Raw genomic sequence first — 18,586 nt, 5'->3', positions numbered from 1 at the left:
ACGGACTGATATAAGGTATAACACAAATCACTACTGCTACCACCAATAATAATAATGATAAGAGAAATAACAAGGGAAGAGAATACAATACCACCCGCCGAAATGAGCCCGACCCAGAAGAGAGTGTGCCCTTCCGGGTAACTCCCAGTTACCTCCCCGGGTATGATGTGCTGTGGTATGTAATACCTCTTTGGCTAGCTTGGGTAAGGTGTCCTGTCTCTGCTTCCTCCCGGCCTCCCCTCCTCCCTGGCAGAGTATGAGACTCACAAAGTCCTTGGTCAGAGTAAACATTACATAGCAACAACTAAAAACATCAGTGTTATCAGCTCTGTTCCCAGGCTGAAAGTCAAAACACAGCACTGCAGCAGCTACTAAGAAGGAGAAAAATTGACTGCTACTACTAAACCCAGGACACTAAGGTATAACGCAAAACCACTACTGCTACCACCAGTAATAATTATGATAAGGGAAATAACAAGGCAAGAGAATACAACCACTCACCACTCACCAACTGATACCCAGCCGACCTGAGCAGTGATCTAGCCCTTCCAGGTAACTCCCCCCAGCTTATGTACTGGGCATGACATGGTGTGGTATGGAATACCTCTTTGGCTAGTTTCGGTCAGGTGTACTTCCTCTAGTTCCTCCTGACTTCCTCTCCTCCCTGGCAGAGCATGAGACTGAAAAGTCCTTGATCGGAGTAAAAATTACTCAAATGTGCCCAATGTGTTGCAGGTGCTCTTTAGGCTTATTATGGTGTCTCCACAAACTGCCGCAACACTTCAATAGATCAAGAGGGCTTTTTTTTATAAATCACTCACCCTTCATTGTACAGCGCCAGCTTTCTTGGCAGCAGTTCTAAATGCCTAACTGCTCAGAAGCAGCCATAAATACCTGCCGGCAACAGCACTTTTACATTAACACTTTCTTGCCCGTAATGTTAATCTGCTACCTGTTAAAAATTTTATGCGAACAAAAAATACACATAACACAGTCTGTCCTCAACACAGAATCACAGAATCCCAAGGGTTGGAAGGGACCTCGAAAGATCATCTAGTCCAACCCCCCTGCAAGAGCAGGGTAACCTAGAGTACATCACACAGGAACTTGTCCAGGCGGGCCTTGAATATCTCCAATGTAGGAGACTCCACAACCCCCCATAGCAACCTGTTCCAGTTCTCTGTCACTTTCACAGTAAAGAAGTTCGTCCTGATGTTCACATGGAACCTCCTATGCTCCAGTTTACACCCATTGCCCCTTGTCCTACCACTGGACATCACTGAAAAAAACCTAGCTACATCATCCTGACACCCACCCTTTACATATTTGTAAACATTGATGAGGTCACCCCTCAGTCTCCTCCAAGCTAAAGAGACCCAGCTCCCTCAGCCTCTCCTCATAAGGGAGGTGTTCCACTCCCTTAATCATCTTTGTGGCTCTGAGCTGGACTCTTTCAAGCAATTCCCTGTCCTTCTTGAACTGAGGGGCCCAGAACTGGACGCAACATTCCAAATGCGGCCTCACCAAGGCAGAGTAGAGGGGGAGGAGGACTTCTCTTGCCCTACTAACCACACCCTTTCTAATGCATCCTAGGATGCCATTTGCCTTCTTGGCCACAAGGGCACATTGCTGGCTCATGGTCATCCTGCTATCCACCAGGACCCCCAGGTCCCTTTCCCCTTCACTCCTTTCCAGCAGGTCAACCCCCAACCTGTACTGGTACATGGGGTTGTTCTTCCCCAGATGCAAGACTCTACACTTGCCCTTGTTGAATTTCATCAAGTTTCTCCCCGCCCAACTCTCCAGCCTGTACAGGTCTCGCTGAATGGCAACACAGCCTTCTGGTGTGTCAGCCACTCCTCCCAATTTTGTGTCATCAGCGAACTTGCTGAGGGTACACTCAGTTCCCTCATCCAGGTCGTTGATGAAAATATTAAACAGCACTGGTCCCAGCACCGACCCCTGAGGGACTCCACTAGTCACAGACCTCCAGCTAGATTCTGCCCCATTGACCACAACTCTCTGCCTTCTTCCCTTCAACCAGAACTTGATCCACCTCACTACCTGATCGTGAAGCCCACACTTCCTTAGCTTATCTATGAGGATGCTGTGGGAGACAGTATCAAATGCCTTACTGAAATCAAGAAAAACCACTTCTACTGCTTTCTCATCATCCCTCCACCTAGTTACTGACTCATAGAAGGCTATAAGGTTGGTCAAACATGACTTCCCCCTCATAAAACCATGTTGGCTGTTCTTAATGATGCCCTCATCCTCGATATGTCTAGAGATGGTGTCAAGAATAAGTTGTTCCATCACCTTTCCAGGGATGAAGGTAAGGCTGACCGGTTTATAATTACCCGGGTCCTCCTTCTTGCCCTTCTTATAGATGAATAAAATGAATCTTCAATATGCAGAAATGCATTTAAACAATTATGCATACAACCTTGCAAAAATAATCTGCCAATTCACATATAACTTCAAATGGCACATGACAAAGACTGGAAGGCACAAATTAAAATTAAAAAAGTACAGATGAGTTTTAAACTAAGATTGCAGGAGTCATTTCTTATATCAGCTTCTTGACATTTCCTTGAGATTCTTCCCCTTGCCTTATCTTTATGGTACAGTAACTAGAATAATGCACAGGAAAACATATTCACAGATCAAAAAGTATTTAAGACACCACAGCATGATTTTTTTTGGAAACTCTCGAGTCTCTTGCTTCTTTCCCCTCATCCACATTCATTTCTGTCCACAGTATATATTTATTAAATACTCTGCAATGGATGAATTTGAAAGTTTACTGGATACTAAAAGCAACTCATGGGAACAAAATTAACACATAAATATCAGGAACATTATTCCAAGACTCCATATGCATAACTGCTTTAAAACTATGGCATACCTGCAATGGTGTGCACGTTCAGGTTTGATACTACGGCACTTTGGACATTTGTAGATCACCTCTCCTGGTTTCAGTTGCAAATTATCCATGTATTCTTTAGTGGCATTTCCTTTGGGTACAGCCCCCTGAAATAATTTCAATTAAAGGAGGGAAAGCTTCTTAAATGGTCTGAGAGTGTTTAAAAATACATTTTGTAGACTTCATACAAGTAATCTCAGGATAATTGCTGAAATAATTTATTTTAAGCTAGTCCGCCATAAACCAGAATCATTTCCAAATTAATGTATTACCTCTGCTTGACCTCAAATTCAGTTTCATTTCAGCAAGACTGTTCTATGGCCAAGTATTACCATAATTCTGATAGAATCTACTGTCACCAGCATACATAAAACGAAGACATTTTTACAATGCAGCTACAAGCCCTACAGGTACAATATTTGTTGAGAAGTTACTCTGAACGAGTGCTACTGAGAGATACTTTCTTACAGCAGCGTATGTTAATTGTCATGACGTTCAATTATTAGGCAAAGACATCTACAAAAGTTAAATCAGCAACAACTACTTGAAAGATGTTATTTTAAGTCTGAATCCAAGATTTAGCCACCTGCCACGTGTATACAGGTTTTTGAGAACCAACAGTCATTGTTGTTTCCTTTATACTTAAGCTTTTAGCTTGGATACTGTCAGTGTGAACCACTACTGGCTTCTTTACCCTACATCTAGTGTCACCTGCTGCCTTCTGCTACTGTGAAAGTTTGTGTAGCTACATGGTAAAGAGTTGTAGGACCTATTTCCAAAAGAAAAACAACCCATCAGGAAAATACATTATTTTTTAGTGATTAGTTTTCTGGGCTGTTCACCACAGAGCTGTTAGCAGCTGTTTCAACACGAGGAAGATGATGAATGGACAGGAACAGCAGGCAGGATTGCTTCTTCCAGTAACAATATCAATCGAGAGCCTCACGAGATCAGAATCTAACTTTGGACTAGTAAGAAGAAAATAATGGACATTACCACTGTCACTTTGCTTATTTATAGAGCTAAAGGCTTACCTGTGACGGGAAGTAATCATGAAATAAACCGGGATGTGAAATGAAAGCATAATGGCCTTTCTGTACCAACTCCTGTAGACCAGCACCTACTTCACAAAGAGAGAGCCTTCTCCTGGTTGGCTTAAATCATCTCTATAATCATTTCTCATTCAAAAAAAGTCCACTGGCAACATCATGACTTTACAGACACACCTTAAGGAAGTTTTATGGATAGAATTAAGAAACCAGCTTGCACTTCAGACTCAATTACAAAACACCTCTCTACTTTGGCAGAAAGTTTTTGTTGCCTATGACCTGGAATAACAATCTTGTGTTTGCATTGCCTGAGACACTGCCCAAGTTCTGCCCTAGATGAACTCTTTGGTTAAGTGGTGCTTCAAGTAAGCCAGCTGGCCTTTGCAAGGTTTCTTAAACTCTCATGTTGTATTGCTGAAGTGTTTTTTGCAGTATGAATGTTCTCACTGAAGTGAATACTTTGGTGTAAACATGGTGAATTATCTCAGAGAGAACTCCTAAAGCACAAATTTATCTTCTTCCAGGTAGATTTGTGTTTACAAAACACATTTCACATTCACCTATTCACCTGTCTAAAGATAATAACTTCAGGTTGTACATTTGGCATTTTGCTGATAAAAATATACTCTATTTCAAAAATATCTTTCATAGTCTCTGATGGTCAAAAATTCATTTCAATAAAAAAATCTATTTTAATAGTCATAATCAGAAATATAATTCACATATGTTTTGAGGCAGTTTACTCCTTTTTTCCTTCAATCTTAGTTTCTATCACATGATCATGCCTTTCATTCTGGGAGTCACCAGGAAAGGAGTAGAGGAAAAAAGAAAGGTAATGATTCATCTCAATTTCTCTCATATTTTATTCATAAAGCACAACACAGGCCTAGAAAGACACACAGTTTTACCAGGACATACTCTTAAGCAATGTATCCTTAAACCATTAACTTTCTTAGCTGTTGCAGTCTATAGAAGTCTGAACATTTCTTCACTGGGTGTGAGCTCAGAAGAACACCAAAGACCTAGGAAACCATTATCTACAACACCCTGCTGGTTTTTTTAACACTCCCATAACTGCTGTATACACTGCTGCATACACTGCTGCCATCTCAAAAATGAGGAGAAAACAAAAGTGCTTCCTCTCACTCCTCTCTCCACAGATTTATTCCCTTGAGAGTAATAGATTAATGCAAAATAAACTAATTAATCTCCTGAGCTCTTGAACTGAAGAGTAAAAGTCCTAAGAAATGAGTATTTTCAAGACCTCTCACACCTATACTCTTCCAGTATGGGTTCAACTTAAATCTCCCTTCCCACTGACTCCACATATCTAAATACAATAATCACTTGTCTCTAAATTGGAGTGTCATCAATTTGATAGGTAGACCACTCGGTGGATAAAGAACTGGCTGGATTGTTGCACTCAAAGAGTTGTGGTCAACGGTTCAATGTCTGGCTGGAGATCAGTAACTAGTGGTGTCCCTCAGGGATCGGTGTTGGGACTGGTCTTGTTTAACATCTTTGTCGCTGACATGGACAGTGGGATTGAGTGTGCCCTCAGCAAGTTTGCCGATAACACCAAGCTGTGTGGTTCCGTTGAGACGCTAGAGGGAAGGAATGCCATCCAGAGGGACCTTGACTCACTTGTGAGGTGGGCTAATGCCAACCTCATGAAGTTTAACTATGACAAGTGCAAGGTCCTACACCTGGGTCGGGGCAATCCCAGGCACAGCTACAGGTTGGGCAAAAAGGAAATTCATGGTAGTGCTGTGGAGAAGGACTTGGGGGTGTTAGTCAATGAGAAAATGAACATGAACCAGCAGTGTGCGCTTACAGCCCAGAAAGCCAACTGTATCCTGGGCTGCATCAAAAGGAGCTTGACAAGCAGGTCAAAGGAGGTCATCCTGCCACTCTGCTCTCATGAGACCTCCCTTGGAGTATTGTGTGCAGTTCTGGTGTCCTCAACATAAAAAGGACATGGTACTGTTAGAACAAGTCCAGAGGAGGGCCATGAGGATGATCAGGGGACTGGAGCAACTCCCATATGAAGACAAGCTGATGGGGTTGGGGCTGTTCAGCCTGGAGAAGAGAAGGCTGCATGGAGACCTCATAGCAGCCTTCCAGTATCTGAAGGGGGCCTACAGGGATGCTGGGGAGGGACTATTTATTAGGGACTGTAGTGATAGGACAAGGGGTAATGGGTTGAAACTTAAACAGCAGAGGTTTAGACTGGATATAAGGAAGAAATTCTTTACTGTTAGGGTGGTGAGGTACTGGAATGGGTAGCCCAGGGAGGTAGTGAATGCTTCATCCCTGGCAGTGTTCAAGGCCGGGTTGGATAGAGCCTTGGGTGACATGGTTTAGTGCGAGGTGTCCCTGCCCATGGCAGGGGGGTTGGAACTAGATGATCTTAAGGTCCTTTCCAACCTTAACTGTTCTATGATTCTATGTGACTGAGGTTTTTCAGCATGTCTACCTCTAAAAGTTCTTTTATGTGCCATAAATGTAAGATACATTTCAAGTAGTACAAGAGGGTGAAGCTACAACTTCTTATGAAGTTTTGAAAATATATCTGACAAACAAAAGTAAGAAACATTAGGACAAAGAAGACTAAAGCTCTATCAGCTTCTTAAATCTATCAGCTCTATCAGCTGGGCTAATATTTTACAAATAAACTGGACTTCTTGTGAGCCTATCTCCCCCTCTTATGTTAATTTTATACTGCCTATTCCTCAAGTCAAAAATTATTTAAGGTTTCAACAGAACAGGAAAAGTAAGGTTCTGAATCTAATACTGCTTTTCCTGCCAAGACTGTTGCCACTTTTCCACATCTCTGCAGACAATGAACTACATGAGAGAACAATCCAATCTGAATGAACAATTGCATACTTACTGGATCAGTCAGCATAGTTCTCAGATGTGATGACAAAGCTAGTACTGCCAAACAGTTAAAGAGAATACCATTGATCACTGAGTACCAAAAGTCTTTGGAAGGCAGCAGCATGACAAAAGTCACTACAAGGTCTGCATAGACAACCAGAAGCCATGTCATTATAGCACAGACCATACCACAGCCATCTCGGATGAACCAAACCCTCTCTGCCATGTCAGCCTCTGAGGAAGAGGAATCGTTGCTGTCATTTTCAGCAAGAAGCAGGTGGTGCTCAACATCACGAAATCTGTGCCCTGGTGACTGCATGGTTTTCTGGCCTTGCCCTGCAGGAAGCAAAGATACCATTATTATGCTTGAGGAAACTGGAAATACAGGTGACTCATTTATTATTTGTGCAAGATAAAACATATCCTAGTTGAAAATAGATTACTGATTTAAAATCAAAACCTGAACAATTCTATGACTACGTAAAGATTAAATATTTCTGTAATGAAAAGATACTAATTTACTAAGTTTCATCAACAACTTCGTAAGTCATTTTCCAAGTTTTATAATACCAGAACATTTTTATTTTATCACTTGGGTTTGCATGGCAAGGTTTTGGTAGCGGGAGGGTGCTACAGGGGTGGCTTCCTGTAGAAGCTTCTAGAAGCTTCCCTTATGTCCAACACAGCCAATGCAGCCAGCTCCAAGACAGACCTGCCACTGGCCAAGCAAGACCACCAGCAACAGTGGTATAGTTAAGAAGGGGGGGAAAACCCCACCCTGTAGAACTGCAGCTGAAGGAGTAAGAATGCGAGAGAAACAGCTCTGCAGACACCAAGATCAGTGAGGAAGGAGGGGAGGAGGTACTCCAGGCACCAGAGCAGAGATTCTTCTGCAGCACATGGTGCAGACCATGGTGAGGTAGGCTGTACCCCTGCAGCCCATGGAAATCCACAGTGGGGCAGATACCCATCTGCAGCCTGTGCAGGACCCCACACTGGAGGAGGGGAATGCCTGAAAGAAGCTGTGTCCCCGTGGGAAGCTCATGCTGGAACAGGCTCCTGGCAGAACCTGTGCCCCTGTGGAGAGAGGAGCCCACAGTGGAGCAGGTTTGCTGGCAAGACTTGTGACCCTGCAAGGGAGCCATGCTATATCAGTCTCTTCCTGAAGGACTACACCCCAGGGAAGGGACACATACTGGAGTAGCTCATAAAGAACTGTAGCCCATACGAAGGACTCACATTGAAGACGTTTCTGGAAGACTGTCTCCTGTGGGAGGGACCCCACACTAGAACAGGGGAAGAGTGTGAGGAGTCCTCCCCTGAGGAGGAAGGAGCCACAGAGACACCGTGTGATGAACTGACTACAACCCCCACAAGCTGCTGAGGGGGAGAAGGTAGAGAAATAGGGAGTAAAGTTGATCCCAGGAAGAAGGGAGGGGTGGGGGGAAAGTATTTTAAGATTTAGTTTTTATTTCTCATTATCCTACTCCAATTTGATTTGTAATGATACAAGGAGGTACAAAAGCACAAAATGTAATCAGTTCTAAGTAATGATAAGTTTGATGGCTTTGTAATGGAAAATAACTGTGGTGCCTGAAGACAGTTGACATAGTTTCAAGTCCTCAGAACCTTAGTACAAAAGATGTGAGAAATGCAGAATGGAAAAACAGGACCTGGGGATGGGGAGTATCTGGGACTAGCTGATGACCAGGATGGGAGCACTTAAACTGACTGATAAGTAGAAGGACAGGATGATTGCTATGTCTGTAATGTTAATTAAGCTGGGAAAAGTAAACGACCCTTAAAGACCACCATCACATTTTTGTATGAATGCAGGAAACTTTCTGGAAAAAGTGATTTTAGAATGGTATCATTTCCACCTTTCTGTGCCTGTAAGCCATTCTTCCTCTTCTGTGGGAAATGTAACCTCTTCCTTTTAGCTCAAATTAAAATGGCAAAGCCTTCATTAAATTACAGTTCCTGTCTCTCAGAAAACAGCAAGTAATGGCACCAGACTAATGGCTTTACATACTTCTCCAGTACCCAGGGAAGAGCAGAATGAAATGCAGAATGGAAATAAAGCTGTTTAGTACACTGGTGTTGTGGTTTAAACTCTGTCGGTAAGTCAGCCATGCAGTCTAGCCCCCCCCTCGCTCCCAGAGGAATGGGGAGGAGAATCGAAAGAATGTAACTCCCAATGGGTTGAGATAAGAACAGTCTAGTAACTAAGGTATAACACAAACCACTACTGCTACCACCAATAAAAAAATGATAAGAGAAATAACAAGGGAAGAGAATACAATACCCCCTGCCAAAAATGAGCCCGACCTAGCAGAGTGACTGCCCTTCCAGGTTACATTCCCAATTACGTTCCTGGGCATGACATAGAATGATAGAATAGTTAGGGTTGGAAAAGACCTTAAGATCATCTAGTTCCAACTCCCCTGCCATGGGCAGGGACAACTCACACTAAACCATATCACCCAAGGCTTCATCCAACCTGGTCTTGAACACTGCCAGAGATGGAGCATTCACTAACTCCCTGGGCAACCCATTCCAGTACCTCACCACCCTAACAGAAAAGAATTTCTTCCTTATATCAAGTCTAAACCTCTGCTGTTTAAGTTTCAACCCATTACCCCTTGTCCTATCACTACAGTCCCTAATGAAGAGTCCCTCCCCAGCATCCCTGTAGGCCCCCTTCAGACACTGGAAGGCTGCTATGAGGTCCCCACACAGCCTTCTCTTCTCCAGGCTAAACAGCCCGAACTTTCTCAGCCTATCTTCATATGGGAGTTGCTCCAGTCCCCTGATCATCTTCATGGCCCTCCTCTGGATTTGTTCTAACAGTTCCATGTCCTTTTTATGTTGAGGACACCAGAACTGCACACAGTAATCCAAGTGAGGTCTCACGAGAGCAGAGTAGAGGGGTAGGATCACCTAGTTACACCTGCTGGTTACGCTTCTTTTGATGTGGCCCAGGATATGGTTAGCTTTCTGGGCTGTAAGCGCACACTGCTGGTTCATGTTCATTTTCTCATTGACTAACACCCCCAAGTCCTTCTCCACAGCACTACCATGAATTTCCTTTTTGCCCAACCTGTAGCTGTGCCTGGGATTGCTCCGACCCAGGTGTAAGAACTTACACTTGTCATAGTTAAACTTCATGAGGTTGGCATTAGCCCACCTCACAAGTGAGTCAAGGTCCCTCTGGATAGCATTCCTTCCCTCCAGCATATCAACGGAACCACACAGCTTGGTGTCATTGGCAAACTTGCTGAGGGTGCACTCAATCCCACTGTCCATATCACTGACAAAGATGTTAAACAAGACAGGTCCCAACACCGATCCCTGAGGGACACCACTTGTTACTGGTCTCCAGACGGACACTGAATCATTGACAACTCTTGGAGTGCGGCCATCCAGCCTGAACTTTATCCACCGAGTGGTCCACCTATCAAATTGATGTCTCACCAATTTAGAGACAAGGACGTCGTGTGGGACAGTGTCAAACGCTTTGCGCAAGTCCAGGTAGATGACATCAACTGCTCCACCCCTGTCCATCAATTTTGTAGCCCGCTCATAGAAGGCCACCAAATTGGTCAGGCAGGATTTCCCCCTAGTAAAGCCATGCTGGCTGTCACCAAGCACCACGTTTTTCATGTGACTTAGCATGTCTTCCAGGAGAATGTGCTCCAGGATTTTGCCAGGGACAGTGGTGAGACTGTCTGGTCTGTAGTTCCCTAGGCCTTCCATTTTCCCCTTCTTGAAAATGGGGGTTATATTTCCCTTTTTCCAGTCACCAGGAACTTCACCTGACTGCCATGATTTTTCAAAGATGATGGCCAGTGGCTTTGCAACTTCATTCGCCAGCTCCTTCAGGACCCGCGGATGGATTTCATCAGGGCCCATGGACTTGTGTATGTTCAGGTTCTTAAGATGGTCTTGAACCAGATCCTCTCATACAGTGGGCCCAAGGTCTAGACTTTCACAGTCCCTGCATCCACCTTCCAAGACTTGGGTGCTGCGGTCAGAGCCTTTGCCAGTGAAGACAGAGGCAAAGAAGCCATTCAGAACCTCAGCCTTCTCCAAGTCCTGTGTAGCCAGTTCTCCCAAAAGCTTCTGGAGGTGGCCTACGTTGTCCCTAGTCTGTTTTTAACTCCTACATAGCTATAAAATCCCTTCCTATTATCTTTAACATCCCTTGCCAAGTTTAGCTCCAATTGGGCCTTAGCTTTCCGAACTTTGTCCCTAACATCCCGAACAACATCCCTGTATTCATCCCAGGCTGCCTATCCTTGCTTCCACCTTTTATAAGCCTTTTTTCCTGTGAATTTTTCTCAGCAGCTCCTTATCCATCCAAGGGGGTCTCCTGGCCCTCCTGCTGCACTTCCTTCTCGTTGGGATGCAACACTCCTGAGTTTGTAGCAGGTGATCCTTGAATGTTAACCAAGGGTCTTGAGCCCCCCTGCCCTCTAGGGCTATATCCCATGGAACCTTACTAAGCAGGTTCCTGAAGATGCCAAAGTCTACTCTCTTGAAGTCCGGGGCAGTGAGCTTGCTGCACGCTCTTCTCACTGTCCCGAGGTCCTTGAATTCGACCATCTCGTGATTGCTGCATCCAAGACTTCCCTGGAGAGTCACATTTACAACGAGCCCTTCCCTGTTTGTGAGCATATGGTCAAGCAGGGCACCTCTCCTCGTCGGCTCTTCTACTGCTTGCAAAAGGAAGCTGTCTTCCACACAACTGAGAAACCTCATAGATTGCTTGTGCCAGGTTGTACCATCACTCCAACAGATGTCAGGGTGGTTGAAGTCCCCCATGAGAACAAGGGCCTGCAAGTGTGAGGCTTTTCCTATTTGTCTGTAGAGTTCTTCATCCACAGGTTCTTCTTGATCATGTGGTCTGTAACATATCCCCACAGTAATGTCTCCCATCACTGATTTCCCCTTAACCCTGACCCACAAACGTTCTGTTAACTGATCATCTGTCTCCAGAAAGAGTTCCATACTCTCCAGCCTATCCCTAACATAAAGGGCAACTCCCCCTCCCCTCCTACCTCGCCTGTCTTTTCTAAAAAGCCTGTAACCTTCCATTCCAAATGAAGCTGGCTCATTGCCTGGAGTGGCTAGAATGTCACATTTATCCGAGCATTTATTATAGGTGCTAGTAACTGACTGGGTGTGTTGGGATGGAATGATGCCCCCCTCTCCCAACACATCTAGTTTAAAGCATCCTTGACAAGTCTGGCAAGCCTCCCAGCAAAACCACTCTTCCCTTTCTTTATCAGAGCAACTCCACAAGCCCCCAGTAGGCCTGGCCTACAAATTTGGGCCCCATGTTCAAGACACCCAAACCCTTGACTATGACACCACTCTTTTAACCATTTATTAACCTGTCCAATTCTCCTAACCTTTGGAAGGTCCTCCCCTGTGTCTCTGAGAATTGTCAAAAAGACTATCTGAGCTCCAGAGCCTCTAACCACCTCTCCCAGGGCTCTTTGGCTAGCTTGGGTCAGGTGTACTGTCTCAGCTTCCCCTCCTCCCTGGCAGAGCATGAGACTCACAAAGTCCTTGGTCAGAGTAAACATTACTGTTATCAGCTCTGTTCCCAGGCCAAAAATCAAAAGCAGCACTGCATCAGCTACTAAAAAGGAGAAAAAATGACTGCTACTGTTAAACCCAGGAGAACTGTTCACAACAAACAACACTGCAAGTTAGTAAGCAGCTACACTGGTTGACAAAGATGCTACTGTGTTAAAAAGAACCAAAATCCTGACAGAAAGATATATTGGATAATTTACAACATAGTGTCAGATCAGACCAAATTTCAGGGAAACCAATGGTGGTGGTTAAATTATCATGGCAATGGATTACATGAATCAGATCTTCAAAGAACACATTAATTTCATAAAAAAACCTTCTAGGACTTTGTTGTTGTTCCAACACAGAACAAAACCAAGACTTGAAACCTTGATAGCTTTTACGAAAACAGAACTATTTTTCAGACATCTCTAAGAAGCAAACATATGGAAGAACTGAAGTGCTAAGAAACAGGAGACAAATCTTAAACATTATGTGTCAAGAAAAGCCTGCTACTTTAAAAGGATACTGTGTTCTAAAATTTGTACTGATTCATGCTACTAAGGGCCACATCTGAGAGAAACTTAAAAGCATTTATATTGATTGATGACAACCAAGCAGAAGTCTCCATTTTCTCTGCTTATTAATGGTAGCCTATATATGACTGGTAGGAATTATAGTACTTCAATTTACATCCCAAGACCTTGAATATAGGATCAGTTTGTTAGTCTAAAATGGTCAGTGTCCATTACAAGGTAAAGAGCCTCTTACACCGAGATTGCTTTCAGATGAAGCTGCATATATTTAAACCCTGTAAAAACTCTGTCCTATCTAACAGGAATCAGCTAAACATATTCTGCCCAGTAAATCCTTCTGTCCTTAAGCTTTCACGCTAGAACTAGGAAGGAATAATCCAAAAGACTAGAAATGAAAACAGTACATGCAGACTGCAGTGCAGAAATCTCAGAGAAATAGATAAAATAGCTAGCTGAGATTCTCATTGAACACAATTAAGTGTGGCTCTGAAACAGAACAAAGTGAAATACAGCACTGGTGCTTGGACGTACTCACTAACAATGCTGTATTAAAATATCTAGGAGTTATACTGTGTTCTCTGTCCACAGGTGGGGTTTTCTCTGTTTGGGGTACTTTTTTTTGTTTGAGGTAGGTGTTCTGTTTCATTCTTTTTACACTGAAGTCCCCTCTCTAACACGCAGCAGCTAAGACATGGAAAAAGATAGTCACATACTAGAAAAACACCTCAGAAAAAAATAAACTTCTGTCCCTGTTTAAGCCCAGCTGGCAACCCAGAACCATGCAACTGCTCACTCACTCCCCACCCCTTTCCTCCCCCTGCTCCTGGAGGGATGGTGAGGAGAATCAAAAGAATGTAACTCCCAAGGGTTGAGATAAGAACAGCCCAGTAACTAAGGTATAACACAAAACCACTACTGCTACCACCAACAATAAGGGAAATACCAAGGAAAGAGAATACAACCGTTCACCACCAGCTAACCAACAGCCAGCCTGACCCAATCAGCGAATGTGGGCCTTCCGGGTAACTTCTCCCAGTTTACATCTTGGGCATGATGTGCCATGGTATGGAATACCCTATGGTTAGTTTGGGTCAGGTGTCTTGTCTCTGCTTCCTCCTGGCTTCCCCTCCTCCCTGGCAGAGCATGAGACTCAGAAAAAGTCCTTGGTCAGAGTACACATTACTTAGTAACAAGTAAGTAATCATTAAGATCACAAGCCCATCTGTATGTTGCATCTCTGCCCTGATAGCCTGAAGTTTCATGGGGGCACTGGGCCAAAAATAATCCACCCTTATGTTGCCAATCTAAGTCCATCTGAGCCACTTCAGTCTTAGCAGCTTGATCCACTTGTTGGTTGTTCTGGTGTTCCTCAGTGGCCTGACTCTTGGGTACATGAGCATCTACATGGCATACCTTGACCACCAGGTTCCATCCCCAGGCAGCAATACACTGACACAATAAAGCAGCACAGATGGGTTTACCTCTGCACTGCCAGTTACTCTGCTTCCACTGCTGCAACCACCCCCACAGGGCATTCGACACCATCCATGAGTCAGCAGAGAAAGTGCTGGCCACTTTTCTCCTTCAGCAATGTCCAAGGTGAGCTGGACAGCTTTCACCTCAGCAAACTGACTCGATTCACCCTCTCCTTCAGCAGTTTCAGCAACTTGTTGTTGAGTACTCCATATGGCTGCCTTCCATCTCCAATGCTTTCCCACAATACTGAAGGACCCATCAGTAAACAAGGCATATTACTTTTCACTTTCTGACAATTTATTATATGGTGGGGCCTCTTCAACATGCATTACCTCCTCCTCTGGTGACATTCCAAAATTTTTGTCCTCTGGTCAGTCCACGATGACTTGTAGAATTCCTGGACGACTGGGATTTCCTATTCGAGCTCATTGTGTAATTACTGCAGCCCACTTCCTCCATGTAGCATCGGTTGCATGATGTATAGAAGAGACCATGCCTTTGAACATCCAGCCCAGCACAGGCAAATGAGGTGCCAGGAGGAGCTGTGCTTCAGTGCAAATCACTTATGAAGCAGCTCAAACCCCTTCATAGGCTACCAGTATCTCTTTCTCAGTTGGGGTATAGCTGGCCTCAGATCGTCTGTATCCCCAACTCCAAAAGCCGAGGGGTCAACCTTGAGTGTCCCCTGGGGCTTTCTGCCAGAGGCTCCAGATAGGACCATTGTCCCCAGGTGCAGTGCAAAGGCCATTTTTCACATCTGGCCTGGTCCAGTCTGGTAAAAGGGCCACTGCATGAACTACCTCTCGCTTAATTTGCTCCAAGGCTTATTGTTGCTCAGGGATCCATTTGAAATCATTCTTCTTCTGGGTTACATGATAGAGAGGGCTTACAATCAAATTGTGATTTGGGATGTGCATTCTCCAGAACCCCACTGCACCCAAGAAAGCTTGTGTTTCTTTCTTATCAGTTGGTGGAGACATTGCTGTTATCTTGTTAATTGCATCTCTGGGGTCTGTCTACATCCATCTAGACATTTTATTCCCCAAAATTGAATCTCCTGTGCAGGTCACTTGACCTTACTCCATTTTATGGCAAAACTGGCTTTCAGCAGGATTTGGATTATTTTCCTCCCTTTCTCAAAGACTTCTTCCACTGTATCACCCCACACAATAATGTCGTCAATGTATTGCAAGTGTTCTGGAGCTTGCCCCTGTTCCAGTGCTGTTTGGATCAGTCCATGGCTGTGTTTCCACCCCCAGGGCAGTTGGTTCCAAGTGTACTGGACACCCCTCCAAGTAAAGCAAATTGTGGCCTGTACTCTACTGTCACTCTCCACTCTTCGTTAGACTTTTGCACTGGCCATATATGGCTATTAAAGGGTGAGCATGTACTGCTGATCACTCCTTGGCTCTCCAGTCTACAGATCAGCTTATCACAAATACGATTAGACACACTGTAGTCATATTTGTCGTTATCTCAACCTTTCGTGCCCCACTTTGGGCACCACAAAGAATGTCATGGTTTAACCTCAGCCATCAACCCAGAATCATGGAGCCACTCGCTCCCCCACTTCCTCCCACCACTCCCAGAGAGATGGGAGGAGAATCAAAAGAACGTAACTCCCACAGGTTGAGATAAGAACAGTCCAGTATCTGAGGTATAACACAAAACCACTACTGCTGGCACCAATAATAATAATGTCAAGGGATATAACAAGGGAAGAGAGTACAACCACTCACCATTCACTGACCAAGACCCACCCCGAACGAGCAGTGATCTGGGCCTTCCAGGTAACTGCCCCAAGTTTCTATTTTGGGCATGACGTGCTGTGGTATGGAATACCTCTTTGGCTAGTTTGGGTCAGGTGTCCTGTCTGTTCTTCCTCCTGGCTTCCCCTCCTCCTTGGCAGAGCATGAGATTCATAAATATCCTTGATCAGTGAAAACATTACTTAAGAACAACTAAAAGCATTGGTGTTAACAGCATTGACTGCTAGGGCTGAACCCAGGACCTCCCTTAATAGCAACTCAAGCTTAAGTTTACCTAGATAAGGCCCGCTTTTCAGCCACTTTCTGTTATCCTACTCTTTCTAAATGTTTCCAGTTAAAATTTCAATCTATGCCAATTCATTTCAATAGCACTTTGTGACATCAACCACTCTTTGTAGTCAAGACTTGTAAAAGAAAATTCAAGTTTGGTGAAGCCTACATACTTAGCAGCTGGAGAATGCATCTATTATTTCATAAAAAATGGGCATATAAAACTTTTAACCAATGCTTTTGACTAACTTTTTCTATCTCAAAAAAGGACCCAGAAAAAGAAAAGTATCTACAATAAACTTTTAACTAAGCCTTTAAATATATGAAGAACTGACAGCTGAAGTTACCAGACACTCAAAATACCCAACAAAGGCTCTAAAAAGCCAAACTTTTTCTAAAGAGGTAAGCAGCGTTACCCAGATGTTTTCAAGTGTCTGAGAAGAATCAGTGACTCAAAACCAACCTCCCAATTCTGAAACTTCCTATAGAACACAAATTTGGAATTCTTCCCAGCTAAGGTGAAATACCTCAGGAAAAAAATATTTTTCAAGCAAGTTTTCAGCTGCTCAAACCAAGTTACCTTAAATGAGAAAATATCAAGATTCTGAAAAGAAATAAATCTGTATTTGTGTATGTCACAACAAATGTGAATTTTAAATCAATTCTGCAAACAACTCCTTTTCATACAAATGAAATGGCATAAAATTACCAAGAAATTTTAGCACAACAGAAAAAAATCCAGTCGTACAATACTTTGAAATATGCTACATGTACGTACAGCAAACAAGCTTCTGACCAAGAAGAAAAACCTTTTAGATTAAGCTATCAAAGAAAAATACTAAAACACTCTAAACAATGTTTTAAGTAACTTTATGTCTTGTTCACTGTTTTTAAGATGAGCTGCATCAGCTAATTATGTCTTCAGCAAAGTGAACAGTTACATCATTGTAATTCAGTATCCTGACATCACTATACAACTGTATGTGTAGTATAGAAGACAGCCAATGCTCTCCTAATCCTTTTTTCTTTTTATGGCATAGATCACATACATGCTGTGCTGTACTAACCCACCCTCTCATTTCTCAGTGTGAACTATTTATGTTCCCTCTTCCTCTAAGCGCTGTTCTTCCTTCCCGAAAATAAGGAAAACTAACAGCACAGAAATCAACAAAACTCCCTAGAGCCAGGATACCACTGAAAAGCGTGGTGTGTCAAGCAGCTGCTGTTCCGTTACCTTCCAGCTTCCCATGGCAGCAGCTAAGACTCCATAACATAGCCGTGCTGGGGCACAAGGATGCTTCCGTAAGCTTGTTTCCATGGCTGCTGTCAGGTTTTTATTTTTAAATAATCCGAATAAGGGCAGAAGCACAGCCAGGACCGAGAAAAATCCCATTAAGACCTAGCACCGAGCTCCAGCAAGGAGAGGGACCTGAGGGGCGCCCAGCTCTCAGCCCGACCTGCCTGGAGAGGCGGCTGATTCCGATAACCTACCCCGTCCGTCCTTCGCCAAGGCTTAACCGAACTCCCGCGCTCCCTCTCTGCAAGGCCGGGCTTCCGCCAGTGCAAAGGAGGATCTGGGGCGGCGAGCACCCTGAGGGGAACCGGATCGGTGATAAGACAATGGCGCGGGAAGGGAAAGGAGTGGATTTACCTCAGGGGCGGCGACCCTACTACTCTCAGAGATGCAGCTGATGCTGTACCGAGAGCACAGTGAAAAATGCCGGGACCAAACTGCGTGCGTGCGTGCGTGCGCGCGTGCGTGCGTGCGTGCGTGCGTGCGTGCGTGCGTGCGTGCGTGCGTGCGTGCGTGCGTGCGTGCGTGCGTGCGTGCGTGCGTGCGTGCGTGCGTGCCCGGACTCTCCACGGAGAACTCCCGGACGCGGGAAGTACAGTGTCTCAGGAGGCGGAAGTCAAGTACGCCGAACTGCGCAGGCACCGCCCCGAGAGGGGTTGGCCGCGCTACCCAAGAGCGGAGTGGAACGCGGTTAGTTGTGTGTATGTGTGCCTCGTCTTTGTCCAGGCTGCCGGAGAAAGGCTTGGCTGTGTGTGAGCCTGGGAGGGCTAAAGTGGGAGTTGTGTTCTCAGTTTCTGTGCGCT

The 18,586-nt window shown here is 44.5% G+C and overlaps 1 protein-coding gene across 1 annotated transcript in view; it reads right to left on the bottom strand.

Moving 5' to 3' along the window:
- Positions 1-18,194, bottom strand: part of LOC117438248 (palmitoyltransferase ZDHHC7-like) — a 35,712-nt gene extending 17,518 nt beyond the window's left edge. Inside the window, exons 1-3 of the mRNA XM_034073767.1 lie at positions 17,981-18,194; positions 6,869-7,191; positions 2,909-3,033 (exon numbers count right to left, since the gene is read on the bottom strand). Of these exons, the coding sequence (XP_033929658.1) occupies positions 2,909-3,033; positions 6,869-7,174 (431 nt within the window). The 5' untranslated portion in view covers positions 7,175-7,191; positions 17,981-18,194. The remainder of the gene's footprint in view (positions 1-2,908; positions 3,034-6,868; positions 7,192-17,980) is intronic.
- Between the last annotated feature and the right edge of the window lie 392 nt (positions 18,195-18,586).

Source organism: Melopsittacus undulatus (genome assembly GCF_012275295.1).
Source record: "Melopsittacus undulatus isolate bMelUnd1 chromosome W unlocalized genomic scaffold, bMelUnd1.mat.Z SUPER_W_unloc_3, whole genome shotgun sequence".
Lineage (NCBI taxonomy): Eukaryota > Metazoa > Chordata > Aves > Psittaciformes > Psittaculidae > Melopsittacus > Melopsittacus undulatus.
This window is presented reverse-complemented; position numbering and strand designations above follow the sequence as displayed.